The 21,112-nt window shown below is 38.4% G+C and overlaps 1 protein-coding gene across 4 annotated transcripts in view; it reads right to left on the bottom strand.

The window, feature by feature from the left end:
- Positions 1-20,631, bottom strand: part of CDK15 (cyclin dependent kinase 15) — a 103,811-nt gene extending 83,180 nt beyond the window's left edge. For 2 of the 4 annotated variants that reach the window (XM_049887863.1, XM_049887862.1), the window contains exons 1-4: positions 20,509-20,631; positions 19,631-19,780; positions 19,322-19,419; positions 15,931-16,010 (exon numbers count right to left, since the gene is read on the bottom strand). In XM_049887863.1, coding sequence (XP_049743820.1) covers positions 15,931-16,010; positions 19,322-19,419; positions 19,631-19,780; positions 20,509-20,631 — 451 coding nt within the window. Of the gene's footprint in view, positions 1-15,930; positions 16,011-19,321; positions 19,420-19,630; positions 19,781-20,272; positions 20,304-20,508 lie in introns of those variants that run through there. The other 2 variants (XR_007517930.1, XM_049887864.1) reach the window with 2 other exon arrangements.
- Positions 20,632-21,112: the final 481 nt, after the last annotated feature.

Raw genomic sequence — 21,112 nt, 5'->3', positions numbered from 1 at the left:
CCAGTGTCCACCTGATCCAAGAAGCTCATTCCTCACCAGCATCCCTCTCCAACCCATTGTCCAGTCCAATCCATGTCTGAGGAGTTGGCTTCAGGTATGGTTCCTGTCCTGGGCCAACAGAAGGTGTGGGCACCATGACCACCGGGGTCCTTCCAGTCTCAGTCAGACCATTAAGTCTGGTCATTTTATGAGAATTTGGGGTCTGTTTCCCACTGCTCTCCTGCTCCCTCAGGGGTTCCCTGTTGTGTTCCCTGTCAGGGCAGTCATCGTTTGTAGCCAGGCACCATCTAGCTCTTCTAGTCACAGGATGATGTAGTCTCTGGTTCATGTAGACTTTTCTGTCTCTTGGGCTCATAATTACCTTGTGTTCTTGGTGTTCTTCATTCTCCTTTGATCCAGGTGGGTTGAGACTCATTGATGCATCTTAGATGGCCACTTGCTAGTGTTTAAGACCCCAGATGCCACTGTCCAAAGTGGGATGCAGAATGTTTTCTTAATAGATTTTATTATGCCAATTAACGTGGATATCCCCTGAAACCATGGTCCCCAAACCCCTGCCCCTACTATGCTGGCCTTCAAAGCATTCAGTATATTCAGGAAACTTCTTTGCTTTTGGTTTAGTCCAGTTGTGCTGACCTCCCCTGTATTGTGTGCTGTCTTTCTCTTCACCTAAAGTAGTTCTTATCTACTATCTAATTAGTGAATACCCTTCTCCCACCCTCCGTCCCCCCCCCATAACCACAAAAGAATGTTTTCTTCTCAGTTTAAACTGTTTCTCAAGTTCTTATAATAGTGGTCTTATACAATATTTGTCCTTTTGCAACTGACTAATTTCACTCAGCATAATGCCTTCCAGGTTCCTCCATGTTATGAAATGTTTCACAGATTCATCACTGTTCTTTACTGATGTGTAGTATTCCATCGTGTGAATATACCATAATTTATTTATCCATTCATCTGTTGATGGGCACCTTGGTTGCTTCCATCTTTTTGCTATTGTAAACAGTGCAGCAATAAACACGGGTGTGCGTATATCTGTTCGTGTAAAGGCTCTTATTTCTCTAGGATATACTTCAAGGAGTGGGATTGCTGGATCATATGGTAGTTCTAGTTCTAGCTCTTTAAGGGAACACCAAATCAATTTCCAAAGTGGTTGTACCATTTCACACTCCCACCAGCAGTGTATAAGTGTTCCAATCTCTCCCCAGCCTCTCCAACATTTATTATTTTGTGTTTTTTGGATTAATGCCAGCCTTGTTTCTTCCATCTACTTTTGATGCTTCCTATCTCATTCAACTTTTTGCCCATAAAATCCTTCAATATTGCAACTCGAGGCTTGACGTTTTTCTTTAGTTCTTTCAACTTGAGAAATGCCAAGTCTGTTCCCCCCTTTTGTTTTCTAATCCCAGGTCTTTGCATATTTCATTATAATTCTTTACTTTGTCTTCTCAAACCACCCTTTGAAATCTTCTGTTCAGCTCTTTTACTTCATCATTTCTTCTGTTTGCTTTAGCTACTTGACGTTCAAGAGCAAGTTCCAGAGCATCTTCTGATATCCATTTTGGTCTTTTTTTTTTTTTTTCTGTCTTTTTAATGATCTTTTGCTTTTTTCATGTATGATGTCCTTGATTTCATCCCACAACTCATCTGGTCTTCAGTCGTTAGTGTTCAATGTGTCAAAACTATTCCTGAGATGGACTCTAAATTCAGGTGGGATATACTCAAGGTTGTGCTTTGGCTCTTGTGGACTTGTTCTAATTTTCTTCAGCTTCAACTGGAACTTGAATGTGAGCAATTGATGGCCTATTCCACAGTCGGCCCCTTGCACTGTTCTTATCGATGTTATTGAGCTTTTCCATCTTCTCTTTCCACAGATGTAGTCAATTTGATTCCTGTGTATTCCATCCAGCAAGGTCCATGTGTATAGTCGCCATTTACATTGTTGGAAAAAGGTATTTGCAATGAAAAAGTCATTGGTCTTGCAAAATTTTATCATGTTATCCCCTGTGTAGTTTCTATCATTTCCAACTACTGATCCTTCTTCTTTGTTTCCAACTTTTGCATTCCAATTACCAGTAATTATCAATGCATCTTGATTGCATGTTTGATCAATTTCAGACTGCAGAAGTTTGTAAAAACTTCCATGTCTTCATCTTTGGCCTTAGTAGTTGATGTGTAAATTTGAATAATAGTCATATTAACTGTTCTTCCTTATAGGTGTATGGACATTATCCTATCACTGACAGTGCTATATTTTGGTATAGATCTTGAAATATTCTTTTTGATGATGAATGGGATGCCATTGCTCTTTAATTTGTCATTCCTGGCACAGTAGGTCATATGATTTTCAGATCCAAAACTGGCCAATACTGGTCAATTTCAGCTCACTAATGCCTAGGATATAGATCTTCAAGTGTTCCATTTCATGGTAGAAATATCTATATCTCTATCTACACACACACACATTACAAAGCATACACCAATATTAAATTTTAAAAAAATGATGTAAAATTGAAATATATAACACTATTAAAATATTTTACTTTTATTTTTAATAAAATTTTATTCTCATTTAAATATGATATTGTTTAAACTTCCGATGTTTATTTTTTTAAAATGTTTTGTTAATCATGATGGCTTCATACTACCATTTGCTAAAAATCTCAGGGAACAATACCTACGTAGGTTGAAGTTCACTGCTAACAATCAGTTTCCATGGAGTCAATTCCAACTCATGGAGACCCCATGTAATCAGAGTAAAACTGTGTTCTATAGGGTTTTCATGGCTGTGACCTTTTGGAAGCAGATTGCCAGGCCTTTCTTTTGAGGAACCTCTGGGTGGATCTGGGCTGCCACCTTTTCAGTTAGTAGCCCAGCAACTCCTGTTTGTGGTACCCAGGATTCCATTGCTAATAACACTGGATATATTTTTATTTCATATAGTTTTCTTGAAGTGTCAATTTTGTAGAATAAGGGAGTGTCCATTTTGCTATTTCACTATTGTTTCTTTATAATTGCATTATAAATCTTATCTTCAATCCACAATTTCTTTGCAGAAATCTTTTTAAGCCATTAATCCATTTTATGAGGATTAGTCACTCATAGTAAATGACAATTTCTCTTTTCACATGCCCTCAATTAATCCATCACGAAATCTTTTGTCAATACCTTCAAAATATGTCCAGAATATGTCACTTACTGCCATTCCTTTTGCCACCATTCTGGTCCAAGTCACACACAATCATGTTGTTAGGTGCCCTCAAATCGATTTAGACTCATAGTGACCTCATGTGACAAAATAGAACTGCCCCATATAGTTTTCTAGGCTGTGATCTCTATGGGAGCAGATCGCCATGGAGCTGCTGGGTGGGTTTGAACTGCCAAACTTTTGGTTAGCAGCCTAGTGCTTAACCATTAAATCACCAGGACACCTTTCATATCTTGGCTGTATTATTGCAAATGCTACCCCACTAGTCTCCTTGCTTCCTTGTGTGACTTCTGCTGATCCTCTCTATAGATCAGCCAATGTGATCCACCTCAAATGGAAGTCAGACCATGACCCTCCAGTGCCTCAAACGCTTCAGTGGCCTTTCATTTCACTCAGAGTAAAGACCAACCCCACACTTCTGTCAGTTTGTTGTACTGTGGTGGCTTGTGTGTTGCTGTGATGCCACCAGTATTCAAATACCAGCAGGGTCACCCATGGTGGACAGGTTTCAGCACAGCTTCCAGGCTAAGACAGACTAGGAAGAAGGACCTGGCAGTCTGCTTCTGAAAAAATTAGCCAGTGAAAACCTTACAAATAGCAGCAGAATATTGTATGATATAGTGCCAGAAGATGAGCCCTTCAGATTGGAAGGCACTCAAAATATGACTGGGGAAGAGCTGCCTCCTTAAAGTGGACCTTAATGATGTGGATGGAGTTGAGCTTTTGGGAGCTTCATCTGCTGATGTGGCATGACTCAAAATGAGAAGAAACAGCTGCAAACATCCATTAATAATAGGAATGTGGAATTATGAAGTAGGAATCTAGAAAAATTGGAAATCATTAAAAATGGAATGGAATGCATAAAGATTGATATCCTAGGCATTAGTGAGTGGAAATGGACTGGTACTGGCCATTCTGAATTGGACAATCACATGGTCTACTATGCCAGGAACAACAAAATAACAAAGGCCAAAGGTCTCAACAATGTCTTGCAAAGCTACCTGCTCCACCCCATTACCTTTCTGCCCTCACCTTCTCACTCTCCTATCCTTGCTCACTTGGCTCAAGCCTTTCTGGTCCTTGGACACTTCTGTCAAAATTAATAGATTGAGTTAAATTTTAAGAAAATGATTGAAGTTTATTCTTATCATGGTTTGCAAACCAAGGAAGCACTCTCTACTCAAAGTTGAGAATGCCCTCGAAGAGGGGGTTTTGCATAGGTTTTTATAATCAAAGTCAATATAACCAAAACCAAACCCATTGCCGTTGAGTCAATTGTGACTCATAGCAACCCTACAGAACAGAGTAGAACTGCCCTATTGGGTTTCCAAAGAGCGTCTGGTGGATTTAAACAGCCAGCCTTTTGGTTAGTAGCCATAGCACTTAACCACTACACCACCAGGGTTTCCCAAAGTCAATATAGATGTAGGTTATAAATAACTGGGTACAGAATAAGAAGTTACATATCTCTCTTGGGAGAGTGATTCATGTTTGGTCAAGGCAAACCTTTTTATACCATTAAAAGATTATCTTTGTGAGAAAGAACTGCTTCTTCTATTTGAAATATTTTACTAATCAGCCACCCAAGACCAGGTTCTATGTGATTTCATTATGGAAAAATTTTACGGTTTTGAGTCCTAAGGTTAAGGCAAGTCAGGGTAATGATTAATGGACTATTGCTCTCAGAGGTCCCAGAGAGTCTGAAATCTGTGAGAAATTTAATTTTTGTTCTTACATTCTTCCCTTTTGATCAGGATTCTGCTATAGAATCTTTGATCAAAAAGCTGAATATGTGTAATCAGGCACAACCTACTTCTTCTAATGTTTCATATGACTGTTTGGACATATTGTGTAATTCTTCTAGCAATCAATGAGGTTGCAGTTAATTTTTCATAATAATCAGTTAAAGCATTTCCTTGATATTCTGGCTCTATTTTTTGTATGTGCTTCAATTTTGATTATTGCTATTTTTTTTGGTAATTGGACAACATATATTAATTCCTTAACTAAGGGGCTATTTTTCAGAGTTCCAGCTGAAGTCAAAAAACCTCTTTGTTTCCATAGCGTGCCAAATCATGCACTACTCAAAAAATATATCTACTCTCAGTATAAATGCCTACAGTTTTATCTTTTGCTATTCTACACACTCAAATTAATGCATATAATTCAGCTTGCTGTGCAGAAGTAAATTGAGGTAAAGGAACATTCTCTATTAATTAAAATTAATTTATAATGGCATAGCCAGATTGATATTTATCATTGGTATTTTTTGCATATGATCCATCAACAAAAAGTACAGATTTTCTAATGAGGTCTCTTTTAGATTTATTCTAGGAGTAGTTAATTGATCAATTAATTGTGCACAATCACATGGATCACCACGTTCAGCAGAGGGGCAGTTGGAGAAGCTGTATTTAATGAATTACATTGTTTAATCTGGGTGTTGGAAGGAGTTAATAAAGATAATTCCTATGAAGTAAGTCTTGCTCCTGACAAATGCTGAGTCTGAGAATCTTTTAATAGTTCCTCTACTGCATGAGTGACTTATAAGATCAGTAGATTACCTAAGACTTAACTTAAGGAGGCTTCTACAATCAAAGCAGCTGCTACTATAGTTTTTGGACAATTTAGATAGGCTCGAGCTACTGAATCTAATTTTCTGACTGTAATAAGCAATAGGCCTCTGATTTCCTCTGTGTTTCTGAGCTAAAACTCCTATAGTTTGTCCACCTTTTTCATGTATGAAAAGGTAGAAAAGTTTATCATAATTTGGAAGACTCAAGGCAGGTGCATTACTTAAGTTATTCTTTTGGTCTAAAAAGGATTGTTCAGATGTTTCATCCCTAGGCAATGGTTCAGGAACAGAATTTTTAGTTAGATCATGAAGTGGAGAGGCTATAAAAAAAAATTGGTTATGCAATTTCGACAATACCCTGCTAATCCTTAAAATCTATGCAATTGTTTCTTAGTAGTGGGTTAGGAAAATTTCTAATAGTGATCAATCGTCCTGAAGAAAGTCTTATTCTATTTTTAGATAAATTGTGTTCTAAGTAGGCAACAGATTTCTGTACAAATTGCAAGTTCTCCTTTGAAATCTTATGGCCTTTTATTACCAACTGTTTCAACAAATAAATTGAATCTTTTAAGGCACTTAATTCAGTGTTCAAACATAAATCATCCACTTAATGGATTAAAGTTGAGCCTTCAGAAAAATCTAGATCACTAAGATTTTGATGTAAAGTTTGGAAGGGTGCTTCAGTAAAACCCTGAGGCATAACAGTCCAAGTATATTGCAAATTTTCCCAAGTAAATGCAAAAAGGTATTGGCTAGATTCATCTACAGGTATGCTAAAAAAAAAAAAAAAAAAAGGCAGCCCATAAATCTATTACTGTAAACCAATTAAAATATGGAAGGAACTTTGGAAAGTAAAGTATGGGGATTTGAAAATACCAAAAATCTAGGAACAACAATTTTGTTGATGGCTGTAAGATCTTGTACAAATCTCCATCCTCTACCATTTGGTTTTCCTACTGGCAGCATAGGAGTATTGCAAGGAATAGAACAAGGTCTAACTAACCCTTTAATTATAAAAATTTCCACTATTGGTTTCAGACCTTCAATAGCCTCTAGTTTGAGTGGATAGTGAGGAATTCTCTGCAAAGGTTTAGTAGGATCATTTTCAACTTTGATAGGTTCTGCTCTTTGAATGTGACCTATATCTGTAGAGTCCTTCATCCAAAATTTATCTGGCAATTTTGATTTCCACCTCAGGGTCTTACATTTGCTGTTGTCTCTGCTTGTAATCCTCTTTTCTCAGTTCTCTGCATGAATGCTCCCTTGCTTCCTTCAGGTCTCTGCTCAAATGATATACATAAGGTATGGGCTTCCCTGACCACTCTAGATGAAATAGCAGCCCTCTCATCCCAATTTGCTCCAGTGATCCTCCCTCCCCACGTCCTGCTTTATTTTTCTTTTTAGCACTTATCACCACCTGACATAGTATATGTATTTTTTTAATTGTCCGTCTCCACCTTTGAGAATATGCACTCCACTGAGAGCAAGCATGTTTGTCTTTTTTGCTTGTTGCAATGTCTGGCTTATTGTAAACATTCAATAAACATTTACTGTTGAATTAGTACACATTATTCCCATTGCCGTGGAGTTGACTGAATTAGTAGTCAGCCATTAATTACCTACTATCATTTATATGGGGCCTTGGTGGCACAGTGGTTAAGCATTTGGCTGCTAACCAAAAGGCCAGCAGTTTGAATCCACCAGCTGCCCTTGGAAACCCTATGGGACAGTTCTACTCTGTCCTATAGGGTCACTATGAGTTGGAATCAACTCAATGGCAATGTTTTTTTTTTGTTTTGTTTTATCATTTATATGCTTATAATTGGTTGGCAAGGGTATTTCTGTTGAAGATGTTTTTACTCTGTTTCTTGTAGTTGTCTCCCTCATTAGATTATAAATGTTGTGTGTGTTATGGCCAGGTCTACTATTGTTTTTCTATCACCCCAGGACTACTGAAATAGTTATATGGAAACAGTGAATTGTATTGAGTAATTATTAGGGAATTTGCATGAAATAGTGGATGATGATTAAAACATTTATCTCATAGTATTGTCAGTATAATGTTGGGTCTATGTACCAAAGGGATCTAAAATGCCTGCAGTCTCTGATGTGTGGGACTTAAACATGAGAAAGAAAGGCTGTTCTTCTAATTTCAAGGTCACATCATCAATGTCACTGCAGGATGTGGTGTCTGTTCTGCAGGCTAATCAGCCGAGGCATGCAAAAGTCCATTGAGAAAGAGAGAGATCCTAAAACCAGAGCATTCTGATTTCTGTAAAATTATTATTTTTATAATGTATATATTCTAAGTATTCTAAGTATACTTATTTTTGTTTTTCCTCAAAGTAAAGACAAAAATAGATTGGGGGTCTTTAAGATTCCATACAAATCAAAATGAAATTTTTAAGCCAGTTGTAAAATATTTTTATAATGATGATATTAATAATAAAACCTAACACTCATTGAGGGCTTACCATGGGCCAGGCATTGTTGTGATCATTTGTATTTATTAACTTGGTATGATCATGAGAATACCCTGAAAGCCAAAGTGAAAGCCTGAAGAAAACAACATTAACACAAAAGATCTGGGAAAATAGCTATGAGTGAACTTTATTCAGCTTGTTTAAAAAACTCAAAGCATTTTTTTTTATTCTAAATGTCCAGAAAGGTATTTAGTATGGCCAAGCAGTTGAATATTAAATGGAATTTAATCTGATTCTCATAAATATAAGATATTAAATAATTTAGAAAAAGACTATCATTTTTCTCTGGCAATGACAAAAGAATATCTAATTTCTTGGTTTTGTTAATCCCATTGGGGTTTGTGGTTTAGGAAAATTGATGCTTTGCAAGTGCAGTGGGTCATGATGTTTTGATGTTACTCTACTCTGTTTTCCTTTAATTTATGAGAAAATATAAAAGATTACAATGACAAAAAAGAAGGCTGACTCTCAAAGTTACTATGTGCAACTGCACATAGTGAATGTCTGGTAGTCAAAGACTTCACTAGTCTGTGAACTTCTTGAAGGAAAGGATTGTCCCTGTTGTTGTCTTTGCACCTCCAGCATGTAGTGCAGGCCTTGGCATTTGGTGTTCAGTAACTGTGTGTGAATTAATGAAGGCCAGGCCAGTTAAAATGAGTTTATCTAGGATTCTGTAATGAAGCCAATTCTTATACCTAGCCCCACTGTGCTTTGAATAAAAATGTTTCTAGACCCTGAGCTTTATGGGTTGAGTGTGTTGTTCCCCAAAAAGATAAGTTGAAGTCCTAACCTCTGTAATTGTGACCTTATTTGGAGTCAGGGTCATTGCAAATGTAATTAGTTAAGATGAGTTCATTAGAGTAAGCCCTAATCTCTTTATAAATGGTGTCCTTAGAAGAAGAGAAGAGTCATAGAGGGAAGACAGCCACATGAAGACAGAGGCAGAGACTGAGTTATTCTGCCACAAGCCAAGGAGCACCTGATACTACCAGAAGCTGGGAGAGACAAGAAAGAATCTTCCCCTAGAGCCTTTGGAGAAAGCGTGGCCCTGCTTATACCCTTAATTGGGACATAGCACATAGTTACATCTTTGTAAAACAAAATAATGCCAGAATGATGTATATGACTGGGTTTACAATTCCAATGTTGTTAAGTTCCTCAAGTTGGTTCCAACTCATAGCAACCTATGTACAACTGAACGAAACATCACCCAGTCCTTCGTCATCCCCACAATCATTGCTATGTTTGAGCCCATTGTTGCAGCCACTTGTCAATCCATCTCATTGAGGGCCTTCTTCTTTTTCACTGACCCTCTACTTTGCCAAACATGATGTCCTTTTCCAGTGACAGTTCCCTCCTGATAACAATTCTGTCTTAGTCATCTAGTGCTGCCATAACAGAAATACCACAAGTGGATGGCTTTAACAAGGAGAAATTTATTTTCTTACAGTCTAGTAGGTTACAAGTCCAAATTCAGGGTGTCAGCTCCAGGGGAAGGTTTTCTCTCTCTGTTGGCCTTCTCATCAATGTTCCCCCAGACTAGGAGCTTCTCTGAGCAGGAACCCTGGGTCTAAAAGATAGGATCTGCTCCCAGTGCTTCTTTCTTGGGGGCATGAGGTCCCCAACTCTGCTTGCTTCCCTTTCCTTTTATCTCTTGAGAGATAAAAGGTGGTGTAGGCCACACCCCAGGGAAACTCCCTTTACCTTGGATCAGGGAGCTGACCACCCTAATCTTCTCAGCATAAAGTTACAATCACAAAATGGAGGACAACCACACAATACTGGGAATCATGGCCTAACCAAGTTGATACACACATTTTTGGGGGGATATAATTCAATCCATGACAATGTCCAAAATACGTGAGACAAAGTCTTGCCATCCTCTCCTCTAAGAAGCATTCTGGCTGTACTTCTTTCAAGACATATTTGTTCATTCTTCTGGCAGTCCATGGTATATTCAATATTCTTTGCCAACACCATAATTCAAAGGCATCAATTCTTCTTTGATCTTCCTCATTCATCGTCCATGCATATGAGGCAATTGAAAATAGCATGGCTTGGGTCAGGTGCTTCTTAGTCCTCAAAGTGACATCTTTGTTTTTTAACACTTTAAAGAGGTCTTTTGCAGCAGATTTGCCCAATGCAATACATAAGATGAATGCATTTATAAAATAGATTTTTGAATTGGACAGATTGTTTTGAATCATGGCTCAGCCCTTTGTTAGCTATGTGATCTTGAACCAGCTGGAGCTTCTGCATATACAAAATTAGAATAATAATACCTATTTTTCAAAGGTTGTTAAGAAGATTGAAAGAGGTAACACATGAAAAGTACCTGGCACATATATTAAGGCTTATTTCCCTTAATGCTGTTCATACTTTTTCTAATTTCGTAACATTACAGGTTAAGATCAAATGCAAACAAATAGTGCTCTCAATGACCAGACTAATAAACTGCCATATGTATCGTACCTAAATATAGAGAAACCGTACATGTAGTAAAATCCTACCCAATAAATCTTTGGCTGCTATACCATCAGAGCAGCCAAACTGTTCAGGAAAAGTAATTCCTGCTTCAAGGCTTTTTAAAGAAGGTTGCATTACTCTTTCAGTTTGTCTGCAAGTGGCTTTTGGTTGCCTTTTTAGCTAGTGACCCTGGATTTTAACTAATGAACTCCAGCTGTCCTTATTTTGCCTTCCAGCCCTTCTTATTTAACTTCCTGTCTCCCTGGTCTCACATCCTTAAAGTTCATACAGGAAAAATGGGACAATGCCAAAGTTTTCAAATGAGGTCTTGTATCTTCTTGAGGGGAGATGGCTCCTCTAACAAGGACTCCCAGCATTTACACTGGTGGAAAAGAAACATTCATTGTTGGAAATTGGATACCTAGCAAGCTTCAAATGTGTCAAAAATCCTTTTGTGGTTTTTAATATCATACAAGCAAAGCATTCAGTAAGGTAAGTGCATAAAACAAACTAAGAAAGTCCACAATAATACTAAATTTAATTGCAAACACCTGTGATAGAAAGGCACCTCTTCAGTGTGTATGCAGTAAAAGAAACATTTAGAGTAGACTGAATACAGATACAGCTTTTCTGAACCATGCTGAGAACCATCTGCTAGCAAAACTGGCAAAAGATTTCACTGTTCCTCAAAATGTCAACCTGAGAAATCTGGCTATGGGATAAATCTGAGCAAAGCAGGCCTTAAGCAATAAGTCATTGCCATCAAGTCAATTCCGACTCAGAGTAGAACTGCCCCATAGGGTTCCCAAGGAATGCCTGGTGGATTCAAACTGCTGACCTTTTGGTTAGCAGCCATGGCTCTTAACCACTACGCCACCAGGGTTTCCAGTATAGGGTTAAGCAATAGGGGGGAGGGTTATCCAATAGGCAAGGTAAGTACAGGGCTTACCTTGCTTACCAGATAATCTGTAGAGAACAATTTTACTTTTTTTCACAACCTCAAAGATTCTGCTTCTAGATATGACTGGCATCTGTCTCTGTCCCAACCCCACAGCACCATCGTATATAATCAAAGCCTCTTTTCAAATATACAGCCCCTTACAGGGGCAGATGATCCAGGGAGCAAGGTAAGTACTGGCTTACTTGTGCTTACTTACTAATCTGTAGTGGACAATTGCACATTTTTTCACCACATCTAGGATTTTGCTTGTAGGTATGGCTGGCATCTGTCTCTCTCCCAACCCTACAGCACCTTCCTACAGAATCAAAGTCTCTTTTCAAATTTATAATCCCTGACAGGGGCGGATGACCCAGTAACCAAGATAAGCATGGGCTTACTTGTGCTCACTTACTAATCTGTAGAGAAAAGTTTCAAAAATGTGGTGAAACCCCTGTGAAATTGTTCACTACAGATTATTAAGTAAGCACAAGTAAGCCTGTGCTTACCTTGCTTATTAGGTCATCTGCCTCTGAGCAACAGGCAGTGTCAAGTACACAAAGGGGACAAAAGGAGGATGAGGTAAACCCGGCCTAGAGACTCTCCCTTATGCTGGTGACCTGAGAATTTCTATTATGTTCAGAAATACTCTTTAACCTACCCATATATCATTTTCTAAATCCGATCATCTTTTCATGGGGAGCACTAATAAGCAAATTAGTAAATGCAGCTTCCACTATAATAAACACTTAAAACCACGCATTCCTCCAGGATGCACCTGAACCTACCAGGATGAATCCCTAGCTAAACCTATAGCCATTTGGCCCTTCCACTTAAATTCAGTATCAGTCCGTTTCAGCCCACTAATGCCTAGGATATCGATGTTTATGCATTCCATTTCATTTTTGACAATTTCTAATTTTTTTAGATTCATACTTCGTACATTCCAGGTTCTGATTATTAATGGATGTTTGCAGCTGTTTCTTCTCATTTTGAGTCGTGCCACATCACCAGTGAAGGTCCCGAAAGCTTTACTCCATTCACATCATGAAGGTCGGCTCTACTTTGAGGAGGCAGCTCTTCCCCAGTCATCTTTTGAGTGCCTTCCAACTGGGGGAGCTCATCTTCCAGCACTATATCAGACCATGTTCCGCTGCTATTCATAGGGTTTTCACTGGCTAATGCTTTTCAGAAGTAGGCTGCTGGGTCCTTCTTCCTAGTCTGTCTTAGTCTGGAAGCTCAGCTGGAACCCGTTCTCCATGGGTGAGCCTGTTTGTATCTGAATACCGGTGGCATAGCTTCCAGCATCACAGCAACACACAAGCCCCCACAGTACGACAAACTGACAGACACGCAAGCAAAATTTTGCTGAAGGTTCAAAAATGGCTGCAGCAGTATATCGGCAGGGAACCGCCAGAAATTCAGGCCGGTTTCAGAAGAGGACGTGGAACCAGAGATATCATTGCTGATGTCAGATGGATCCTGGCTGAAAGCAGAGAATACCAGAAGGATGTTTACCTGTGTTTTATTGACTATGCAAAGGCATTCGACTGTGTGGATCATAACAAATTATGGATAACATTGCGAAGAATGGGAATTCCGGAACACTTAATTGTGCTCATGAGGAACCTTTACATAGATCAAGAGGCAGTTGTTCAGACAGAACAAGGGGACACTGATTGGTTTAAAATCAGGAAAGGTGTGCACCAGGGTTGTATTCTTTCACTGTACCTATTCAATCCGTATGCTGAGCAAATAATTCGAGAAGCTGGACTATATGAAGAAGAACGGGGCATCAGGGTTGGAGGAAGACTCATCAACAACCTGCGTTATGCAGATGACACAACCTTGCTTGCTGAAAGTGAAGAGGACTTGAAGCACTTCCTAATGAAGATCAAAGACCATAGCCTTCAGTATGACTTGCACCTCAACATAAAGAAAACAAAAATCCTCACAACTTGACCAAAGAGCAACATCATGATAAACGGAGAAAAGATTGAAGTTGTCAAGGATTTCATTTTACTTGGATCCACAATCAACAACCATGGAAGCAGCAGTCAAGAAATCAAAAGATGCATTGCATTGGGTAAATTTGCTGCAAAGGACCTCTTTAAAGTGTTGAAGAGCAAAGATGTCACCTTGAAGACTAAGGTACACCTGACCCAAGCCATGGTATTTTCAATTGCATCATACGCATGTGAAAGCTGGACAAAGAATAAGGAAGACAGAAGAAGAACTGACGCCTTTGAATTGTGGTGTTGGCAAAGAATATTGAATATACCATGGACTGCCAAAAGAACGAATAAATCTGTCTTGGAAGAAGTACAACCAGAACGCTCCTTAGAAGCAAGGACGGCGAGACTACGTTTTACATACTTTGGACATGTTGTCAGGAGGGATCAGTTCCTGGAGAAGCACAACAGGGTCAGCGGAAAAGAGGAAGACCCTCAATGAGGTGGATTGACACAGTGGTTGCAGCAATGGGCTCAAGCATAACAATGATTGTAAGGATGGCGCAGGACCGGGCAGTGATTCGCTCTGTTGTGCATAGGGTCGCTGTGAGTTGGAACCAACTCAATGGCACCCAACAACAACAACAACAACTTAAATTCAAAAAGGATATATTTCCCAAGGGCCCTGTAAGACTTTTGAAAATGGCATCAAATTCAGTTATAAACCCATTTTCTAAATTGCTTTTTCCATGCCTTCCAACCTTGGTTCAAAACCTACTGACTCCATTAGCCACACCAAGAATAACTTGTTCTTCTCTTAGTTTACAGTGTCTTTTCTACCTTTATTATAACACACACCGTAACTTGAATCCTTGTCTTGTTGGACTGAAACAATGCAGGACAGAGATCAGGGCTTATTATTCTTCCCATCCTTCACAACAACCAGCTATATACTTTGCATATAGTAAGTGCTCGATAAAGGAGGGAAAATAAGTAGTTAAAAAACACAAAGAGCAAGACCACAGAAGTGCTATTTCTCTACATTCTTTTTTTTATTTCAAGTGAGTCATGAAATAATGTTAATAAGTTATATTTTTACTGATTTGTTTTCAATATGTTGGCTTCTTGAAATTTTTATTATAAATTATGAGTAATCTTGATGGTGAATAAAACATCAGCAAAGGAAAGGAACAAGAATGAAATAATAATAGCTGACATCTATTGAACCTTGAAAATGGACTCTGTCATAAATATTTTATATGCATTTTTTCATTTAAATCTCATAACGACTCAATGAAATAAGCACCACAATTACCCCCTTTTTTTGCAATTAAGAAACTAAGTCTTAATAATCTACCCAAGATAGACCTAAGATTTAAATCCAAGTCCAACTGACACCAAGTTCCTCACCCGCTTTGCTGTACTGCTCTGGAAATAGAGAAAATACATGCACAACACTAAAAGTACAGAAAGTTTTTCAAGTGCTATCTAAACAATATGCTATTTTCAGGCAAATTGTCCACTGAGAATTAATGTGATTACCAAAACCAAAAACCAAACCCAGTGCCGTCAAGTCAATTCCGACTCATAGCGACCCTGTAGGACAGAGTAGAACTGCCCCATAGAGTTTCCAAGGAGCACCTGGAGGATTTGAACTGCCGACCATTTGGTTAGCAGCCATAGCACTTAACCACTACACCACCAGGGTTTATTGTGATTATGTTATATTATTATACATTCTTCTCTTTTGTATGGATTTTCTGGAGTTACATAGATAATAGCCTTAGCAACATGCTTGGGTCCAAACACGTGGATGGTATTTAGCAAATACTCATTGAGTTAATAGTTTTGGTCAAGTGATATAATAGTTCTGAATCTTATTTCCTCAAAAACAAAAACAAATAAAAAACAAACACTTCTGGGAAAATTAGTATGAAGAACAAAATTGTAATTATCATATTAAAAAAAATTATCATATTACCTCTAGAAATATTTTTTAAACACTAGGTGCTGAATAGGTGGTGAAAATGGTTAACATGCTGGGCTGCTAACTGAAAGTTTGGAGGTTTGAGTCCACCCAGAGGCACCTCAGAAGAAAGGCCTGGTGACCTACTTGTAAAAAAATCAGCCATTGACAACTCTATGGAGCACAGTTCTACTCTAACACACATAAGGTCACCATAAGTCAGTTTCAACTCGATGGCAACTGGTTTTAGATTCTGCACGGATAAATTCAACACATTTTTTTTTTTTTTGACCAGGGCAAGGACTCAAAACAGGTCCCTTGGGTCCATTTTTATTGCTCTTACCTTCCCGGATAGCTGTAAATGGGACTCCTTCCTCTGCATTCATGCTGATGACTTTTAAAGCCACTAGTTGTCCATTTATCCTAGAAGAGTTGAGGGGTGGGGGAGACACACACTTACTAATGGTGGTTTAACAGAAGTAATTGTCCTTCAGAATATATTCCAACACATAAACCTATAATTATCCCAAATAAAAGTTATATATATATGTATATATATTCCAAAACACTTTTTCTGTTTACCAAAGTGGTATCTGTTAATTATAGAAAATTTGAAGAATACAGAAGAGCACAGAGAAAACCCCCTACCAAATCCATCCAAGAAATGTTTTGATCTATATTGTTCTTTTATTTTCATTGTGCAATTATTTGAGCCATTCACATTCTTTATCCGAATTATTACAGTGGTCTCTTAACAGTGTCCCTGCTTGTGCACTTATACCCCTACTGTCTATACTCAACTGAGTAGCCAGAAGCATCCTTTTAAAACGAACGTCTCTGTTCAAAACCTACTATTACCTCCCATTTCATGCAGAATAAAAGCCAAATTCTTATAATGTCCTTCTAGGTGCTATAGATCTGCCCAGGGCCCACCTTTATCACTCTCTCCTCATCTCCTTCTAACCAGTTGCTGACAAGCCCACTCAGACTCGTGGTGACTCCATGTGTGTCAGAGTAGAAATGTGCGCCAAAAATTTTTCAATGGCTGATTTTTCAGAAGTAGATCTCCAGGCCTTTCCTCTGAGGCGCCTCTAGGTGACTTGAATCTCCAACCTTTTGGTTGGTGGCCAAGTGCGTTAACCATTTTCTCCACCCAAGGACTCCCCAACTCCTTCTATTCTCCCTTTATTCATTGTTTTGTCTTTTTTTTGATGGAATAAGCTAAGTGCCTAGAACACAGACGATTTTAACACATATGTAAATGTATTGTTTTAATATGCTATTTCTCTCCTGTTTTATTCTTTTCCACAGCATTTTTTGCCCTTTGACAAACTCAGTATTTTACTATTGTGTTTATTGTCTATCTCACCACCACTAACCCAGTAAATCTCACCACCACTAGAATGTATATTTCATAAGTGTAGGGATGTTTGTTTTCTGATATATCCTTCCTAACTAAAATAGTGCTTGGTACATTTAAAAAAAAAAAAAAAAAGTTGCCATTGAGTTGATTCCGACTTGTAGCAACCCTATAGGACACAGTAGAACTGCCCCACAGGGTTTCCAAGGAGCAGCTAGTGGATTTGAACTGCCAACCTTTTCGGATAGCGGACAAGCTCTTAACTACTGCACCCCGTATTAGTGAAATGAATGAATTCTTCTCTAACTCTTTACTCAAGTCTTTTATGTCCCTTAGCAAATATTTATATAAATCCTGCCCATTTTTTAATGCTAATGAATGTTTTTGTGGCTACTGTGAGTGTAATTTTTCCCTATTATATTTTCTAAGTGGTATTGCTAATACATAAGACAACTTTTTATAAGCATATCTGGCTTTGTAACTGATCACCTTTTTGTTTCCTTACTACTTCAAACAGTTTCTCTTGGTTTTTTTACGTAGATGATTCTATAATCCACAAAAATGATACTGTCTTTTTTCTTCTTGTATTGGCCAGAATGTTTATGATAATCTTTAACAGTAATGGGTAATGGATATTTTTGCCTTTTTCTAATATAACAATCTCTTGTGTATTTTTGCCATACTCTTCTATGTAGATATAAATTTATACATGTACTTTATATCTGAGTAATTTTTTCTAAATGGGATCCTAGGGTACATTGTTCTGTAACTTCCTTTTTTCTCTTCAAATATTAGGCATTTTTTCATGTTAATTCATCCAGATCATACTTTAGATGTTTACTATTTCACTGTATAATGATTATTTAGCAGGTCCTCCGTGAATGGATATTTGTGACCAGGTTTTTATTTTTTCTATTATAAATCTTGCTTCAATGAACATGCTTCTGTATACATAGCTTTTCACTTGGACAAGTATATCTAATGTATTTTTCATCCTATTACAAGGCTGAGTCCTTGAAGGAAATCTTTTATGGTCTTAGTTCCTAGGATAGTCTGTTGAATTGGATTAAACCATGTCTCTATACAATACGTTTAAAATTATATTTCCCCACAAATCCTGTTTAACAATTACGAATAAATAACAACTACTAAGATAACACAATATTTACTCTTACAGTATTTATATTAAATATTTTAAATTAACTTTTACCACTGTGGAACCGTTATTTTTTTCTACTAGAATAACATATAAATTGAAGAAATCGGACCTTTTGATTTTCACCACCTTAACTAAAAGGCAGTTAAGCTCATGAATCTTCCATATATGTTTAACAAAGTTTGTTGTTTATCAGAATGGAAAGTTTGCTTCCTGGTATGCAGTGTTTAATTCTCCAGCCATTTTGTATGTTTTACAAGTATAGAAAACCCAGGATTTATCATTTTTTGCATACTTTAGAGAAGAAGCCCTGGTGGCACAGTGGTTAAGTGCTTGGTTGCTAACCAAAAAGGTCAGAGGTTCGAACTCACTAGTTGCTCCATGGGAGAAAGATGCGGTAGTCTGCTTCCATAAAGATTTACAGCCTTGGAAACCCTATGGGACGGTTCCACTCAGAATCGACTCAATGGCAATGTGTTTGGTTTGGTTTTATAATTTACAGAAACCAACATCAATTTCTTCTATGAAGGCAAAGTGAAATAACAAAGTAGCAAACTCAGGTTTGTCGTTGTGATTTAGGAAGGGATACAGAAAACCTGTCAGAGATACCTTAAAAACTGCAGTTAGCACCAGGTTGAAGAGAAGTAATTGTTCTTTGAATTAGTAGTTGTTGTTGTTAGCTGCCATCAAGGTGGCTACAACTCATGGTGACCCCATGCACAATGGACCAAAACAGTGCACGGTCTTGTACCATTCCCACGATTGGTTGCAGATCAGACTATTGTGATCTATAGGATTTTCATGGGCTGATTTTTGGAAGTAAATCATCAGGCCTTTCTTCCTAAACCATCGTAGATTGGAAGGTCCATTGAAACTTGTTCAGCATCATAGTAACACACAAGTCTCCACTGACAGATAGGTGGAACCTGGGTCTCCCCCATGGAAGATGAGAATTCTATCACCGAACTGCCTGCCTCCAGGCCACTAGAACAGAGTCTATTAAACAAGAGAGGAAAGGCTGACAAACATTATAGTGCACTGATTTAGTTGGGGCAGGACAGGTTTGTTTTTCTTTAAAGGCTGTTTACATCATCCTGTCCCTCTCCCTGTTGTCCATCTTGTCTTGCACAGGTCTGGATGCCTCATCTAGCTTTAGAAAGTAAAAGGAAGGGGTGGGACACTCATCTGTAAAGTCTCTCCCAGCTTTGAGTCACTCACCTGCTAATCCCCTTGTAAACCGTAGCATAAGAACCTTCACCTAGCTTCTTCTCCAAGTTCAAGTAAGACGAGGCCACCCCAAAAGGGAGACTCTTCCTCTGCTCGAGGGGGAGTGGGCGGGGTGAGAGGTGGGGAAGAGAGAAAGGGCACGGTTTTTAGTGTTGACATTTTTCTCACCAGGGAAATTAGACATCATCGCCTTAGTGTCCTTGGGAAGGCATGGGCAATCATTCCCCTGGAAGTAAGAGCCAGCCTCCCTAGACAAGCACACATTAAATTCTTCAGGATAAACATCAGCTGCTCACTCACCCACTGCAAACTCTGCTTCAGATCCCCTTCCTGAAAAGAATTGCTGTTGCTGTGTGGCCTTTTACTCTTAAACTTCCGGGCACGGACAGCTTGAAGTCCCTCGGGGTGAAATGAAGTCATGGAACATGATGCTTCTTTTAGGTCTGTTAGCTAGAGAAAAACAACAACAACAAAAATGCAGAAGTAAAATTTATGCGAAGTCAAGACTTGGTGGCTGGTGTACACCATTTTTTCTTTATTTGCCTGATTTTCATTCTTCAAACATTTTCTAAGCTTCCTACCTTCCCAAAAGGTACTTTTCCTGAAAGTCAGATCCCTAAAAAAGACCAAAATGATATCTACTGCTGAAACACAGCATCCTTTCTTTACTTAAAAATATGTTTTTGATACTTGGGTTAACCTTAATCTCTTTGATGGTTGTTTTTCCAATTTTTCTCTTTCTAACTCAGGCTTTTTTTTTTTTTTTTCCATGTCCACTTAATATATCTTTTTAGGGGAATAATCTTCTAGACGGCTTTGCTCAGGATGATGAGCTAATTATCAAAATTTTGAACCTTCAGCATACCAATACTGCAGCTTGCTTTTTGAGCTTCAGTTCTGTAATTGAGCAACTCAGAGATTATAAGAGAATAACAACTTTACTTTAAGGCCAGTAAGTTTCATGCAGCCCAAAGCATAGGATTGTTTTTCCTTCTTGGTTTACAAGAACATTTCCCAATATGATAACAACAGCCATAAATTCTCTGTGACTTTAATAGAATTTTCTTTATATTGATCTAGACCTATTGCAGAAAAATCAGACCCTACTACGGAAAGGGGGTCTCTGAACTCCTTGATTTATCGATAGAGAAAGATGCTCCTGCCAGGGACACGAATACCTCGACCGCAGCCTCCATCGTCACAGGCTGAGTCCTCTGACAACTGTGTGCCTTGCTTCTCTCTGAACAACGATAGCAGCTGCATCCAGGGTGTAGAGTCTTTGCACACAGCTCCTGACCCATAATCTTCTAGGTTCAAGGAGAAAATCCACACTTGAACCTCTCCTCCTCTGCCTCTCCTGACCTTGTTCACTCTCTTTTTGCCAGAGGTCAGAATGGCGGGAGGTTTCATATGACTCACATGAGGGCTTTGCCTGGAGCAGCCTCATGACTTCAGCAGTTTTCCGTTATCAGCGCAAGACACTATACATCAGAAAGGCTGCTGTCTTCATTTGTAGGTGCCCAACTGCAAGCAGCGTGGCTAATGTGGGATAGAATAAAACCAGTCATGGTTAAGGTTCTCATTTCAGACTGCAGCCACAAGACAGTGCTGTTAGTATACATCATTTATATGAATTTACTTTGCTTATCCATATAAATGATAATGGTATTTACTAGGCTTGACTGGTGCTAAAGTGGACACCTTGAGGAGTATTTTCTTCCTGCCTTTCATCTGAAAGTATTTTGCTTTTCAGCTTTAAAATAAATTTGCAATCTAGCCAAC

This window comes from Elephas maximus, chromosome 6 (genome assembly GCF_024166365.1).
Source record: "Elephas maximus indicus isolate mEleMax1 chromosome 6, mEleMax1 primary haplotype, whole genome shotgun sequence".
Classification (NCBI taxonomy): Eukaryota; Metazoa; Chordata; class Mammalia; order Proboscidea; family Elephantidae; genus Elephas; species Elephas maximus.
This window is presented reverse-complemented; position numbering and strand designations above follow the sequence as displayed.